This window comes from Mesoplodon mirus (assembly GCF_964341445.2).
Source record: "Mesoplodon mirus genome assembly, chromosome: 19".
NCBI lineage: Eukaryota > Metazoa > Chordata > Mammalia > Artiodactyla > Ziphiidae > Mesoplodon > Mesoplodon mirus.
Genome location: NC_138995.1, coordinates 29,926,407 through 29,942,468, shown reverse-complemented (window position 1 = coordinate 29,942,468; position 16,062 = coordinate 29,926,407). Strand labels below are relative to the sequence as shown.

The window sequence follows — 16,062 nt, the reverse complement described above, 5'->3', positions numbered from 1 at the left end:
TAGTAATGAATACATGGAACATTCTGTTGGTTAAAATTCAGTTCTGAGATTAACATACTTTAACTTGTTACTTGTACCCATAGTGGGTGACAAAACGTTTGTATGACATGTACAGATGGCAGGTAGACATTTATTTCTGATGTGTATAGAATAAAATATTATGAAGAATAGGGATGTGATACAACCATCTGCAGATTGAATTTCCAGAACTGGGGACAAGCATCTTCAAGATGGCAGCATTTGCTGTGGAGTCAAGAGATCCTTATTACCACTTAGTAGCAAGGCATTTCATCTTCCTGGGACTCAAGTTTCTTCACGTGAAAAACACATCTTCTCCAGCTTCAAAAGCCTGCAAGTGGAAGCTGTCTGCTATTTTTATGCATAGAGTTTGCAAGGCGTTTTGAATAAAAAGACTCCTGGAAAAGAAAATTAAATAGTCTGCTAATGTGTCTTGCAACTGACACTTCAGTATATTCATACATAAAGTTTAAAAATGGCAGGTAGGTTAAGGTAATTTAGCAATAAGTTGTTCTAAAAACATTTTGTGGAGAAAATATATATAAACAATTATAGACAAAATTATAAAGTGCCTCGTATTTTAAAAGAATATACAGAGAATACAGCAATCACAGCAGAGTCAGGAAGTCTAGTGGTAACCAACCTATGATTTGCAATATTTGTAAAAAAAATTTTGTTTCTAACTGTCTAAAATAGCACCATTTTCATTTTTTTTTTTTTTAACTGCTAGATAAACAGTATTACAAGATGATTCCACAGTGCTGGCTCATTATACACACTCAGAACTTTTAAGTCGCCCACCTAATGGAGCACTTTCCTAAAACACAATTCATTTTGGCCTCCTCACTGGCAATGGCGTATAGTTGGGGGCACTGGAATCTGTATTATTACACATAAAATCCTGAATATCTTAATTTTGATGTCTTTTATAACCACGTTGATCAAATCTATGATTTATATAAATTTAAAGAAACTCTGATAGTCCTTTAGGTGGCTTCCTTTTTCCAAGTTCCTGACTTAAAGGGCCTCAGGCATATTACTGCTTCCTAGTTTAGCCTTCTAAAATTGGATGCATATTTAGAAAAGGCTCTCAGCTCTCTTACTACCTTGAACACTTGAAAAGAATGCACAGAAATGCCTGTATTTTCTTAGGGTGTCCAAAATAGTTTCTTAGTAAAGGCATCAGCTCTATGTACCACCTTACAAATGTATTCTTTATGTAACTTTTATCTATATGTGATCTTGCAGTTTTAATTTTGGAGCTCTTCTAAAAGAACTTTAAGTTCTTTTATTTTAAGCCTAAAATAAAACATTTTAAAATATTATAGTCTTACAGATTATGCATTTAACACATCAGAAAGGTACAAAATATCTTATTCCTTATCAAACACAAATGGAGGAAAGTAAGGTTGTTTTTCACATTCACGCACACATACTGAGCCTCATAGCCTAAAAGCTACTTCCAAGTCCTAGTTTTAAGAAGAGTATCCATTTGGTTTTTCACTCAAATATACATATTTAAACTCAAATATTACTCTTAATGCATGCCACATTTCTGGTGAGTTCCTAAAACATAGGAAGCTGTTAAGTATACTTTGGGGCAGTCACCTACTATTTTGATGACCAGACCAGACTGCATCTCACTTCCAACAAACCACGCTGCAGCTCATTTCCCTCTGCTCCTGATGTCCTCGATGTCCTCCTTCTCTGTGTCACATACATGCTCCTTCCCAATTCAAGCCCACCATTTTCTGTGAGGCCTGCTCCAGCAGTTTCAGCTCTCCTAGTTCTCTCTCCTAAATTCCGAAGGTTCTGGATTTCTAGCAACACAAAATCATGTTAGACTCTATCTCAGTTTCTTTTTACTTCTCCCCTGTCCTCACCCCCCAATCTAAGAGCCATGAGAACCCCACAAAGGGATCAGGGCCTGTATTGCTCTTCTTTACTGTTAGGGTCCCAGTTCCTAGAAGTGCTAGACAGGAGATGCTTCCCTAGCTGCTTCTTGATGAGTGACTACTGGTATTCAAAGATTTTATATGTCCATACTATCTTTTGTCCAGGTCATTTTAAGGGCAAGGACTATTTTATTATCTTATGTCATTTATATCACTGTGGTCATGACCATAATGGGCTAAAGATTAACTATATTTAGAAGAATTGCAAGACTGGGGTTCCTCTGGGCCTAGGGCCTCACTCAAAAAGGTTAAAGATTTAAAATATTGACTTTTGTTAGAAGGATTATTGTAACCAGTTAAAGGCATCCAATGTTTCTAAAAAAGAAATGGAGCTACATCTTCAGTAAGAGTTCTAAAGTCAATATATACGGTGGAAAATCCGAATAAAAATTATCCTTGAAAATCCTTTCAGTAAGTCTCTCCCAAAATATAGCACAGACGGTTTCATACATGCCTCTCAGGAAGTATAACAGTATAAATTCCACCAGGGTTGGGAACAGAGCTGTTTCTTCCATTAAGCATCATGTAAAGTATCAATAGTTGCCTTTTAGGGGCCACGTACTAGAAAAGATACTTATTGTTTTTTATTTCCTTCTTTTCTTCCTAAGTGCATATAGTTGAATTAGATGGACATTAAATGCAATATCGCTGAACACAAATTGTAAAGATAATGAATTCATTCTACAAATAAAAACTACAGGCAACATGGTAGTGACAAAAGCTAGAGTCTACCAATTGAAAAACTATTATAATGTATCCTTGAACGTCAAGTCTCTCTATTAACGCTTGGAAAATTTCCCCAAGTAACCTGTCAGCTTTGCAGCATCTTTTCTATAGTATATGTCTACCTTTATTCCTTTACATAGAAATTGTTTACCCCCCCAAAAGTATTTTTTTCTCAAAAATATTTCTCTAAAAATAAGAAAAAAATCTAGGTTGTGGAAAAAATGTTTTTTGATATCTAGCTACAAGTTATTTAAGATAGTCTGCATGGGGCTTCCCTGATGGCACAGTGGTTGAGAGTCTGCCTGCCGATGCAGGGGACACGGGTTCGTGCCCGGTCCGGGAGGATCCCGCATGCCGCAGAGCGGCTGGGCCCGTGAGCCATGGCCACTGAGCCTGCGCGTCCGGAGCCTGTGCTCCGCAGCGGGAGAGGCCATAACAGTGAGAGGCCCGCGTACCGTACCGCAAAAAAAAAAAAAAAAAGATAGTCTGCATGTTTTGAAATCATAAACAAATCCAGTAAAAGCAAAAATACCACAAAAATGTAGATGTCCTCTTTGTCTCCCCTTCCATACACACAAAATCAATTCTAGTCTTAAAAAGAAATGCTCTCTGTAATTATCATATGACCCACAATCGCACTACTGGGCATTTATCCCAGGAAAATGAAAACTTACGTTCACACAAAAATCTATACACTAATGTTTACAGCAGTTTTATTCGTAATAGTGAAAACCCAGAAACAACCCTGAAGTCTCAACTGGTAAATGGTTAAACAAACTGTGGGACAACCATACCATGGGATATTACCCAAACATAAAAAGAACAGGCTTGAAATATTCAAGTTGAATCTCCAGAAAATTGTGCTGAGTGAGAAAAGTCAACTCCAAAAGATTATATACTATATGATTCCATTTATATAACATCCTTGAAAAGAAAAAATTATAGAAATGGAGAACAGCCTAGTGGTTGCTATGGTTAAGGAAGGGGAGCAGGACAGAAGCAGCTATGGATACACGAGGGCAACATGAGGAATCCTTGTGCTGAAGGAACTGTTCTGCATTTTGGCTGTACTGATGCCAACGTCCAGGTTGTGATATGGCACTATACACCATACTATTTGGGGAAACTAGGTAAAGGGTACAAAGGACCTCTCCATTATTTAGTACAACTGCATGTGAAATCTATAATGATCTCAAAGTACTAAGTTTAATTAAAAATAAAAAAGAAACACTCTAGCCTAATAAATTTACTTTGCCATATGGAGACCTGAGCTTAAGAATTTATCATAGCACTTTGTAAAAACTACAGAAGTGGATGAAGTACGAACTGGGTCATTTACAAAACAGTCACTCACAACTGCTTCTTCGAGTGTCATCAGCACCTGTGAATCGCCCCAGTTCCCTCGCTAAGGGCCACCTCTAGTGAGACATACCCCTTGACAGTGTTCACACCACAGAAGCCAGAGGCCTGCCTGCCACAGAGGAATCCTTCCATTTTCCTACAGCCACCACAAAGGCCACAACAAGGAGTTTCCCAATGGCAAGGCAAATGGTCATTATTCAGTCTCCCCAAATGTAAGAACTCTGTGAAAGACTGGATGTCAACCTTCTTTACATAACAAGTGCTCAAACACGTAACAAATGCTCTGCCAGTTATGATTTTTTTTCTTTTATCTGAGTCGAGCTAATAGATTTTTTGAGAAGAAAATGTTCTATTCCAGAGGAACTAATATAGAGAATTAAAATATATATAAGGATACCTTTCAAGTCTTTTTTCTCCCATAAATATAATACAATCACATTAGAAAGTGATTTTAAACCTATTCTAATGATATCAGATTGCCAGAAGAATTGCTATGTTGGAGAATGTGATTTTTTTTTTTTGGAACGCTCTTTTTCAGGTATAAACATTCATTCAATCCAATAAAGTCGTTTTAGAAAAAAAGTCAACATATAAAATTGATTTTATTTTTTCTATACTTTGATTAAAACAGATAGCATTTGGTAATACATTACAACACTAAGCATGTCAAATAAAACGGGTGATCTAGAAGGGAATAACCTTCTTCTGCAAGACAACTGTGGATTTTAAGTGGAAAAATACTGTAATCTATAAATAAGAACATCCAAAACATATTTAAACAACTTGAGCACTTGATTTTTCCATGGCCTTTGCATCTAGACTGAACAGACCACAGGAAATTTCAGACTGATAGCTGAATCTAAAAGAAAAAAAACATCCATTTAGTTGCCATGATCATTGTCACCATCAGTCCCTAATATCTTCTTATACTTCACCAACCTCACTTAACTTTGCCCTGTTGCTTTATGCTTGGTAGAAAGACAAATCACTAATCAATTATGCACACTAATTTAAAATGCTACCTTTAGAAGGCATTTTGATACCTTAGGAATAGGGGTATTTCCTCTAACTGCTTACTTTTAAACATTTTCGATAACACCTTAGGCAGGATGCACTGAACATTTGCAAACACTTAAAAATGCTACAGTCTACGTAAACTATCAAACTGCGCCCCAAAAGTGGCGGTACAATTCTGCAACTGGTTGAGGTCACATGGAAAATAGAATTATATGCTAATTTGTTCCTATATTAAGTTATCATAGAAGGTCATACCAAGCACAGTAAAATGAATTCTGGAAAAAAAATTAACTAAGTAGATTGGTATGTACCGTATCAAAGTAAACTGTTTATCTTAATAGATAAAAATACAAGAAAGATTTTTAAAACAGGGGCATTTTCTCCTTTTCAAAAAAGTAAATGTTTTAACCAACCCCAGGCAATGACTTGCATGATTTAAAAACACTTTATCTAAATAGTTTTTCCCTAAAGGAGAACAAGGGCAAGATTTTTGTTTTCCAAGGGGAGAAAAGAAATGGAAAAGGGCAGAGTATCCAAAAGAGGATAATTTCCCCAGAAAAAGCTTTACTTTATCTACGTATTTATTGAATTTTATTCACGTAAATAGTTCTGCACATGTACTATAAAATGAACAGATAGGTTTAAACTAAGTGATGGGGTCAGGAGGTACTTACCATATACATTTATTATTTTACTCCAAAATAAACTAAACAACAATATAGATGTTTTCCTTAACGTAGATTTGTATGAAGAAAATACGCTTCATTTAAAAAAAACTATTGAGGAAAAAATCTATATTCATTTTTTTCTGGAGGGCACATCTATAGATAGGCCTTAACCACAGATAAGCTCTAAGGCTAAAATACCAACTTAGAAAACTATAAACCAAATTAATGGTTGAAGAATTTGGGCTACCAGTTTCATATGTGATGACAGTGCAACCTTTATATTTCTATTTTCAAAGGTCCTTTATAGAAAAAAGGAAAAAATTGGGGGGAGGGGGTGATGGAGAACTAAAATCTTACAGCATTTGAAACCAAGGGACCAGTATTTTATAAAGCATCCAGCTTATTGCAGGACACAACTAAGACGAGTAACAGAGATCATCTGTGTCACACCCTCAGGCAAATTCCTGGGAAAAAATAAAACGATAATTTTCTGTTCTAGAGTCTATCCTATTTTCCATTAAAAGATATGTTTATATTTTTCATTTTATTGCAACATTTCCAATGCAATGCTACAAAAGAACTAGCACTCACAAAGAGCCATCTGAATTTTCTTTAAATCATAACTCATTTTTAATTTCTAAAGGGACTTTACCTATTGCTTTCAATAAAATTTTATTACTATTAGTTATCATAAAATACCCTAGGTTCCCATGGAATACAAGTTAGACATCTTCAAATACTGACTTTTCTACTATATATTATAAGCATTGTTTACTCTATTTTCGCCTTACCAAGTTAGATATGGAGATACTTAGGCATAAGATCTTTGGCTTCTTGATGAACTATAAAATAAAGCAATATACTACTTTATTATCATTCTTGTTTGAAGGACCTTAGGTACTGGGATCTTAATCCATTAAAAAGTTGAGAATTACATTTGAAAAGGGTGGGTGGAAGTCTGACAAAAATGAAAACATGCAATGATGCCTAAAATATCAGGGCTTAAGTAAATTAATCTTCATTCCCACTGAAAGCAGTCTGATGTCCAGGGACTAGGAATTATTCTACCATAACATACAGCACTTTAAATACTACAATAGACCTATTTGAAATGTCTGAAGATAATTATTATGTCATCTACAAATGATTGTATATAGACTTATATATATATATATATATATATATATTTTTTTTTTTTTTTTCTTTTTGCGGTATGCGGGCCTCTCACTGTTGTGGCCTCTCCCGTTGCGGAGCACAGGCTCCGGATGCGCAGGCCCAGCGGCCATGGCTCACGGGCCCAGCCGCTCCGCGGCACATGGGATCCCCCCAGACCGGGGCACGAACCCGTATCCCCTGCATCGGCAGGCGGACTCTCAACCACTGCGCCACCAGGGAGGCCCTAGACTTATATTTTAATATTCAATACCAGAGGTTCTAACGCAAAATATGGTGAAATGGTAAATACAATAATTTGGTTAAAGATAAGAGCAAGCAAATCAGTAGCTATTCTATGACTGAAAGTAAGACTCCAAATAAGATCTGAAAAAGAATCGATAAAAGCAAGGGCAAAATATTTGGACCCTGGTTATCACAAACAACACTATCATTCCTGATGGTTTGCATATAAAACTCCTTATCTCCACTAGCTAGTTGAAAAGAATGAAAAGCTTCTTACAACCAGCTAAAAAGAAAGTCTTTACCATGCTCCTTGAAAAAGCTCATTTTCACATTACTCAGGCTTCATTATGCTAAATCAATATTCGTTTAGTCACAGGGGTTATTGACATATTTTAAAATAAAAGTATACCCTTCAGCTACTGCACTCATTACAGGTAATTTGTCTTGTCAGAGAGCAGGGAATATTATCCTAGTCTTTCAGGGGCTGACAGCCCATGGAAATACCTCCCCATGGTTACAACTGTAAATAATTTTAAGGTAAAATATTGAAAAATCAATGACTGTTTCCTGCAATCTGTCACAAACAAATCAATCATAATCTGTACTGCCAGAGAGTATGATTTGAAGGAGATGGGAGCAGATGTAATTCTTAGCTGGAATCTCTCATTTCAAAATCACTTCACATAATGGTGTCATCATTTAAACACTTAACAGTCAGCGCAACTGCCACTGTAACATCTAGTTGGACAAAACCACAAGGAGGAGGAGGAGAAAATGCCATCACTATTACGTTAACAAACATTTAATTTAAATGGTTACTGCATTAGTAAATTTCAGCCGAAAACAGTTTTACCTGCCCCCTTTCACAGTTTTAAATTAATCAAGGCTGCTTTTCTGTGTACTAATGCTTAATAAATTAGTCCATGACTAAAGCACGTATTCTTTTTATTTTAAAAGTCCATTATAGAGAACAAAATTTGGAATTAATAAGTAAATCATTTGGATTGTAGAATATCCATAATTCTATCTATATAACAAAGACAAAAAATAGTGTCACAGATGTCAAGATTATACTTTTAAAGTAGGTTTAAAGGTCACAGTTGCCCAGATATTAAATTTTATATTTTCCTTCTATTAATAAATATTACATTTCAACTTTGTAATACTGTAGCACATTTTAGCAAGACCCAGTCAATTCAAAAATATCCTCGCATTCCATACACAAGCTACACCATAGATTGATATTTTAAAAGCTAGAGTAATAACCCAAGTTATGAAGTGTAAAAGTTGGTCAAGGACATAATATTGAATTGTTCTGCAAATGTAAACTGCCTTCCAAGTAATCACTTTTGTATCATTTTTTTTCTAGGCTACATGTTAATAGCTCCTCAGCTGCTTCCAACCTCTACCTAGGCAAGAATAAAAGAATCTGAGATTAGTATATTTCCTCTTCCTGTTGTATTAACCAAAAACATCATATGATTTAAAGATTAAAGAGTCTCCTTCTTGAAGGTTTTTGTTTTTAAATGTATACTAGCTCTTTAATAGAAGAAATTGATTTTAGCTACTACTGTTGCTTACCAATTTCCCAATTATATAATTAGACATCATAAAGCCCTCTATTATTACATTAATATCCCTCCATAGATATAGTTCAGGGAGTATTTTTGATGACTAGAAAAGTATATCATTTTTCTTAAAAAGGAAAAAAAATGATATAAATACCATTACACAATTTAAGCCTTTATAAACATTCTTAGACATAGTGATTGATAATTTATAAAAGGGTTTGACTCTGTTGTTAATTTAACTTGCATGGGCAATGTAGCAACATAGCATGAAAAGATGGAAGATTTTCTTATTGACACAGATTTTTCATTTTTAATTTTTGTTGTTCAAGAATCTTAGATTCATTCTTTAACACCAGCATTAGGTTTCTGAAACTGGAAAAGCATGTGGGGAAATGATCAAAGATCTCATCCAGAATAAAACAGAGTCCTCCATTCCATGTGAATCCCTGCAACAGCTGCAAAGAAAGCAACAAGCCAACCTAGTGAGAGGAAACGGAAAGTATTACCCATAGCCTAGGATTACACAAAAAATGGAAAGGGACCTAAAGCTGACAGCTAGGGAAGGAACCCGTGTGTGGGAGCTCCTGGCCTCCAGTGCGCTAGAGCAGCCCAGGCTGGGCCTGGTGAGCTCTTTGGCAGAGCCCTGGAACCAGTTGTCAACCAGCAAGTCTCCCACTCAGAGCTGGGTGGTGGCTGGCAGTAAACCACCCTGCCGAGAGCACGTTCCTCCAGAGAAGGCAACAAAGCCAGAGAGGTAAATGAGGACAGCTAAGCAACATGCTCAATGCCTGCACATCAACCACAAGCTAAAATGACATCTACTAGAACGGGGTAGGCCACCATCACAGATCTAATTCTCAGAAAGAAGCTATTTTAAGGGTGCTGAGTATGCCTAGATGAGATTTCTCAGCTCTCCCAACATAGCCTATTACTCCAGGAGGAGGAGCTCGAAAACTCAACACAGGAAAACCAGATTGTTTCCATACCCCAAATTTAAAGAAATTGCTCTCTACTAGATAAAGTTCTTATATGTAATAAAGGCACAGGATTACAGAGGAAAGTATTCTTTGAAAAGAGATAATATTACCTCCCTATCTTCAGAATCTCCTTCTTCCAATAGCCAGTACAGTAGCTCCATTATGGACTGTAGATTCTTAAAGAGAAAAACAGCAAGAGTTAGCTTCATCTTTCCTACCAGTTCGTTTCTTCATTGAATTACAATTTAATTACCAATACTTCAACTGATTTTATTCCTGAATGATATAGTTCTCAAAAAGCATACTCTAGCCATTTCCACTAGAGAACATTTAGTATAACCTTCTCAATTAATCAACCATAACCTCCTACTGTTGAAAGGACATGCTTTCTTCATATTTTCAAGAGTGGGGGACCCCCCTCACACACCTATTTTATATAAAAGAAGTATCAGTTTTAACACATTTGAATACCATTAATATATAAGAAATAAATATGAATCTTCATAATAAATTTTGGCTAATAACAGATATAAAACTCAACCAATTTGCACATATGTTTAGGTTTTTCCTATATTCATCCTTAGGAGGGAAGAAAAATCTAATCCTCCTGTCTTTTAAATTCAACAAGTTTACATGTGGTTAAAAAAACAAAACCAAAAACTAAGCTTAAAGGCAAACAAAGAGGAATCAGATTGCTCACTGTTTAACATTTTCTTCATATTTGTGTGTTTCCTAAGTCACTGTAATGCTTCAGCTCTTGGTCATACATGAAGCCCCATAAAGCCCAATCAGTGATAGAAAAACACAAGTGTGTTATTTAAAAACAATTATATGACATTAAAAATCACTTTAATGTCTTTGAAAGTATCCACAGAGAAGCACTTATTCTACTGCAGGCTGTACTAAGGTTGCCTTCTGTAGAATTAGCTTTTATTTTTGTCATCCAACCATCTTTTTTACTTAAGAAAATATTCTCTATCACTAAATCCAGTACTTGCTCTCCCCACTAGGCAACACAAATATTCTTCATAGTATTTTTTTTTCTCATAGCTTTTCTCATCTGCTTGTATTCAGCAGCCCCTATTTTGATGAGAAGTGACAAGTTTTGTGCACACCTGTATATCCTTTGTCTTTTTAAAAGAGTTTAGTACCCATGACTAGAGTTGATACTCCCTCTAAGTTTATTCTTAAAAGAACTGGGGTAATGAAAATAATCAAAAACTGTAATTTGATATAAACATTATTTCCTTTAAATAATAATCCTATTTCTATAACATATCATAACTTTAGTCTTGATTTTTACGAAAAGCACTGAGTTCAAAAATTTCACTATCCGATGATAACATTAAAAAATAAATGCATTTTAAGTGCATTTCCATGAATCAAAAATTTTCCTACTTACCAATGCATTGGTAAAACTTTAATAATCAAAGGCCTCAAGTGACATTCTCTACATTCTGTACTTAGACCATCCCTATTTCCAATACAAATACTTTGGTAAAGCAAACGCTGATGTTATTTTGGGTTTACTTCACACACAAGCACAACTGTGCAGACACTCACTTGCAGATGAGCCTGGGGATGCGCAAGGACAAATTTCAGTCAACATTTGGAGGAACCCCATGGTTCAGAAGTGAGCTTAGCTGAAAACATCCAAATGTGTTACAGAAACATCATACTTAAAACCTGCACAGAAAATGGAAACGATTCTGTTCAAGGAAACACAGGAGTCTGGTTAAATACTTTTGGGATATTAGATATGAATATCTAATCTAATTTTCTCCAAGGTATCACTCTATATTATCGCAAATAAACAACTAAAGACTGTATCAAGGTGTGGAATATCATTAGCCTGAGAAAAGGCTAGAAAAATGGATTACATAAATGACAACTGCAGGAGAAAATTATATTCTATTCTCCTGAACAAATGTTAAGTGCATCCTTACTAATAAAGATTTAAACTTTAACGGCACTTGAATATACTGGTTTTCAATTTTGAAGCATCTAAGTTAATTTGTCAAGCTAAACTGGTGCTCAGGTATACTCTAGCTGTAAAATACTGCAGATTTATGCAGAAATAAGTCATGAGTATCACACTCCAGAGTAGTGCTATGAAAGCAAACCAGAGTCATTACTGAACAAGAAAAAAATAATACCAAGATTTTACATCTTCTTAGAGTGGTATCAGCTGCTATTCTATTAAGGACAATTATTCTCTATAAAACAGCTAACATTTATACGGAAAAGATGTTAAACTACAGGAGCCAACACAATGTAGACACTGAAGGGAAATACACAAAGATATTGAGATATTACCACACAAAATAGGCTGTGCTATCTCAGAGTTAAAACACTGTTCCAAAATATGATCCTGTTTTCATAATCTGTTTTAAAGAACATGTTTAATTCACTCAGGATTACATGATCTCATTTACTTGCACATTATCAACTGAAGAACACTGAAAATTTCCACAAGATTTCTATACTGTAAAAATATATTATTATATATTAATATATTATTACTTGGTGTGACTTATTAAAACAGATGACAGGTAATTAGCTCATATTCCTATTTCATTTCTTTTAACACAGCATATCAAATTTGAAAATAATGTATGGATAATAGCATTGGGATGCTGATCTTAGCTGCCAGAAAAGAAATTTTTGAAGGGGAGTTGGGGGATAAGTAAAGCAATTATGTCAAAATTAATGCTCTTGTTTTAGTTTCAGCAAACAAATCTAAATAAGTCATTCTTTGATTTTAGTTTACCATGTAATGCTCTGCAGCTCATTATCCTTGGAGTCACGAATGAGCTGTGACTCTACACCTGGCTTCTCCGATTATAACGCCTATGGCCTCCTCCACTTTCATTTCCTCTTTCTACAATGAGTTTTAATATTAAAGAAAAACACTCACACATCTTACATACACACTGATGGACAGCCAGCTTCCAGGAAATCATGAGCTACAAAGAGAGGGGGGAAATCTTAATGCAATACTTATGTTGAAGGGTATTAGGTGCTGGGTAAGCCAAGGGGTAATATAATCAACAGCATCCGTCCTGCTATTGTTTTGGCATTTGGCATTCAGAGATTTGAAGTAAAGGACAGTAATACTATTCTAGTGGTCATCCAGGTTATGATTCAGATCCTTAAACTAATAAGAGTCTAAATGCACTGTCTTCACTTGCTCATCAATTCAAGTTTACAGAACCACATCTTGGAAGAAATAAAACAGTTTTCTTCTACGTCTGGAAATGAAAACAAGGCATTCCATAAAAAATGTAGTTAAGTACTTGACAATAAGAAAAAAGAAATTGTTTTAGATCATTAAAACATTCTAGGAGACTGTCTTCTAAAAAAAGTGAAGGGACATAAATTTCTTATATATTTACCTTTTTATTACAATCCTGTTTCTGCACATTAAGCATGCCTTCCTCTACATATTTTTACTGAACACTAATAAACGTTTGCTTAATAATATACTATGCTATTTATGCTTTTCTTTCTAAATCAGGAACTATTATTCCACAAAGATGGAAGCACAAAAAAAGTCGACAAAGGCATTGCCAAAAAGCCACAAGTAGTATTAATACATGCCAGAACACTTAACATTGAACTATCATTTCTCTCTAAAACTTCTGCTGCCAAAGTGCTCACAAAATCTGGAAGCTCAAAGACAGGTTTCTATGCAATTAAATTCTCCAAAAGCACAACTGTACAGAAATATGCCGCCCTTCTTATGTCACCATTTTATAGACAACATTTTCTCAGGATCTTAATTAAGATAACGATGCACACCTGTGTCAACATTCTCTGGCAAGACAGCCTTATCAATCATAATCCTTTAAGTACACTCCAAAACTGCAAAGCGATATGACAGAAGCAATCTGTTGCCTTTCCTAGCGTCAGTGTTGTGTCTCTCCCATAAGAATGATGAGATCTTTAAAATACAGCAGATCTCCTTTTATGAGTCTTTAAAGTTTTAACTGTAAACAGTTATTACACTAAATAAACAAGAATAACCTCTTTTGCACTTGATTTAAACAATGACAACTGTACAGCCAAAACTCGAAGAGCAAGGTCCACGACCACGTCTTAACAATACAATTGTGGATCTTACTTTAAAGCTCTAAATTTTAAGAGTTATGCATAACAGGATCCGTGCAGACATGACAAACCAATAAACTCTTAGGAAGTTTTAAAATTAGATTTTTTTTAAAGTCCTTCATTAAGAACAATCAGGGAATACCTATCCCTAGTGTAAGTTAAAATGTTCGGAAAGATACAAATGCAATAGTAAGCCAAAAAGAAAAGGAGTCGTCCTGGTAACCTGGAACCAGAGGGAGTTAGCTCCCACCTCTGCTGGGGGAGAAAGCTTCAGTGACAAGAGACGAGTTAAACTACTGCTAAAAGCACGCAGGCTCCCAAACGGCAAAGCCGATGAATAAAGGAGGAAAAGGGGCGGGTGGGGGCGGGTGGAGAGAAGGGAACGTATCCTTATCGTCACTGCTACCAAGACTAAAAGTTAAAACCTCCGGTTTACCAGCAAAAACGTGAAAGCTTTCACATGAAAACGGAGAAAACCCGCCAGATGTTATCTGAATCCCGTCTGCCCGCTAATGATCAGCTCTTCCCTTTCACATATTAACACGAGTCTATCTCAGACGCCGGGCGGCCGTGGCCAGCCGAGCATCAGCGCCATCAATGTGCAAATAAACCAGAAAATAGAGACATCCTTAAGAAATGAGTCTCAAATTTGACGTAGAGCGGAGGTGACAACCACAGCAACAGAACCATAAACTCCATAAATTCTAAATGCCTCAATATCTTGCAGGATTCTCTACAGTCCGTGCACCAAAAAGAAGACAGTAGAAAGAAACGAAGTGGGGGGGGGTGGTTTGTAAGTATAGTGTGTGTGTGCGGGGGGTTGCTTAGCTGCCCAGAGTGACATGATGATGTAATGAGAATGTCTGTGTTGACAGACTCAGATTTTCGGTGGCACAAACCTCCACGGCTTCATTTCAGAAGTCAGCATTTCAGAAATCTCGGACGAGAGCCGAGAGGGTGAAGCCGCCGCGCGTGGATGGAGGGGACACGCCCACGCCCGCCCGCCCGGGGACCGTCACACCAGGAGGAGCCCGCCCAACTTTCACGCGGCCCATGCCCACGGAGGCGCGCGGGGCACCGTCGCGTCCGTCCGGTCCACGAAGGGACGCGGACGCGGCTCGAGAGTCAGGAAGCCCGGCCGCAACGGGGCGGGTACGCGGTGTCATGGAGGACCCGGGGCTCACCTCTCCTCCACGGCGCGGGCGCGCGAGCCGCGGACGCTCCCTCGTGGCTGGCGCGAGCCCCCGGCGGGCGGCGCGCGCGGGCCGCTGCCGACCTTTAGCGCGAAGGGCTGCGGCGGCGACGGCGGCGGCGGGAGGAGCCGGCGGCGGGCGGAGCCGGGGGGGGCGGGCGCTGGGGAACTGAGGGGCCGCGAGAGGCGGGAGCGATGCGAGCAGGGCGGGGACGCTTCGGGGCACTCCCCGCGACCACCCGGGCGTTGTCCGAGCCCCAGAAGACACTGCACCTTGGCTGCCTGAGAGGCCGCCACTGGCCGGCTCCGCGCGCTCCAGGCCGCTCGGCCTCGCCTCAGTCTCGGCCGGCTCGCTGCCACCTCAGCCTGGCTGTTCCCGCCACCGCCGCCGCCGGCTTCCCGTCTCCATGACAATAGCGCGCCGTCGCCCCGCCCCGCCCCGCCCTCTCGGCGCCGTTACTCGGAGGAAAGCGGGCTCACGTCGCCGAAGGGCGGAGCCAATAGAGGCCAGCGTCCAATTAGAGGTGAAAGCAGGGAGGGATGGGGCCGGGAGCAAAGAGCAGTTGTAGGAGGACGTCAGCCTGAGGGGCGGAGCCTGGAGGGAACTGACGGAGGGGAGGAGTCAGCGCGCGTGCGTGAAGTCGCGCTGCGGATAGTGTGCCGTTGTGGAGAGTGGGTTTGTGTGCAGGGTTGGAGCTCAGGAAATAAAAGTGTATCTCTCCCGTCAGAGTCATTGAGGGAAACTTTATGCATAGGCATACTTCGGCTTCCGTGTGACCTCACTATAAAAGGCCACAAAGTCCCCGATCTACTGGGCCCCAGCGGAGTGCCCAACACTGTGCCAGCCCCTGTCCTGGTTCTCCAGCGCCCCTGTCTGTCCTAGAGTTCGAGTGCTTCTGTGGCTTGTGGCGGCGCGGTGTGGAGAGACAGGCAAAGGGTCTGTTTTGTATTCTAAATGGGTGGCTTTCGTGGGCAAGGGCTCGGCCTGTGACTCGGTTGTGTGTGTTTGCCTTGCCAGCGCCTCGCTGAACAAACGGTTGGGTTGGTTACTGCTCCGCAATGTTAGCA

The 16,062-nt window shown here is 38.5% G+C and overlaps 1 protein-coding gene across 1 annotated transcript; it reads right to left on the bottom strand.

The window, feature by feature from the left end:
* Positions 1-4,644: 4,644 nt before the first annotated feature.
* On the bottom strand, positions 4,645-15,403 carry LOC309795481 (uncharacterized protein; the record flags this gene model as incomplete). Its single annotated transcript, XM_082607848.1, has 5 exons — positions 4,645-4,920; positions 6,538-6,588; positions 9,803-9,868; positions 14,987-15,276; positions 15,361-15,403. 5 exons carry the CDS (start codon positions 15,401-15,403, stop codon positions 4,903-4,905), a joined length of 468 nt encoding a protein of 155 aa, XP_082463974.1. The 3' UTR covers positions 4,645-4,902.
* Positions 15,404-16,062: the final 659 nt, after the last annotated feature.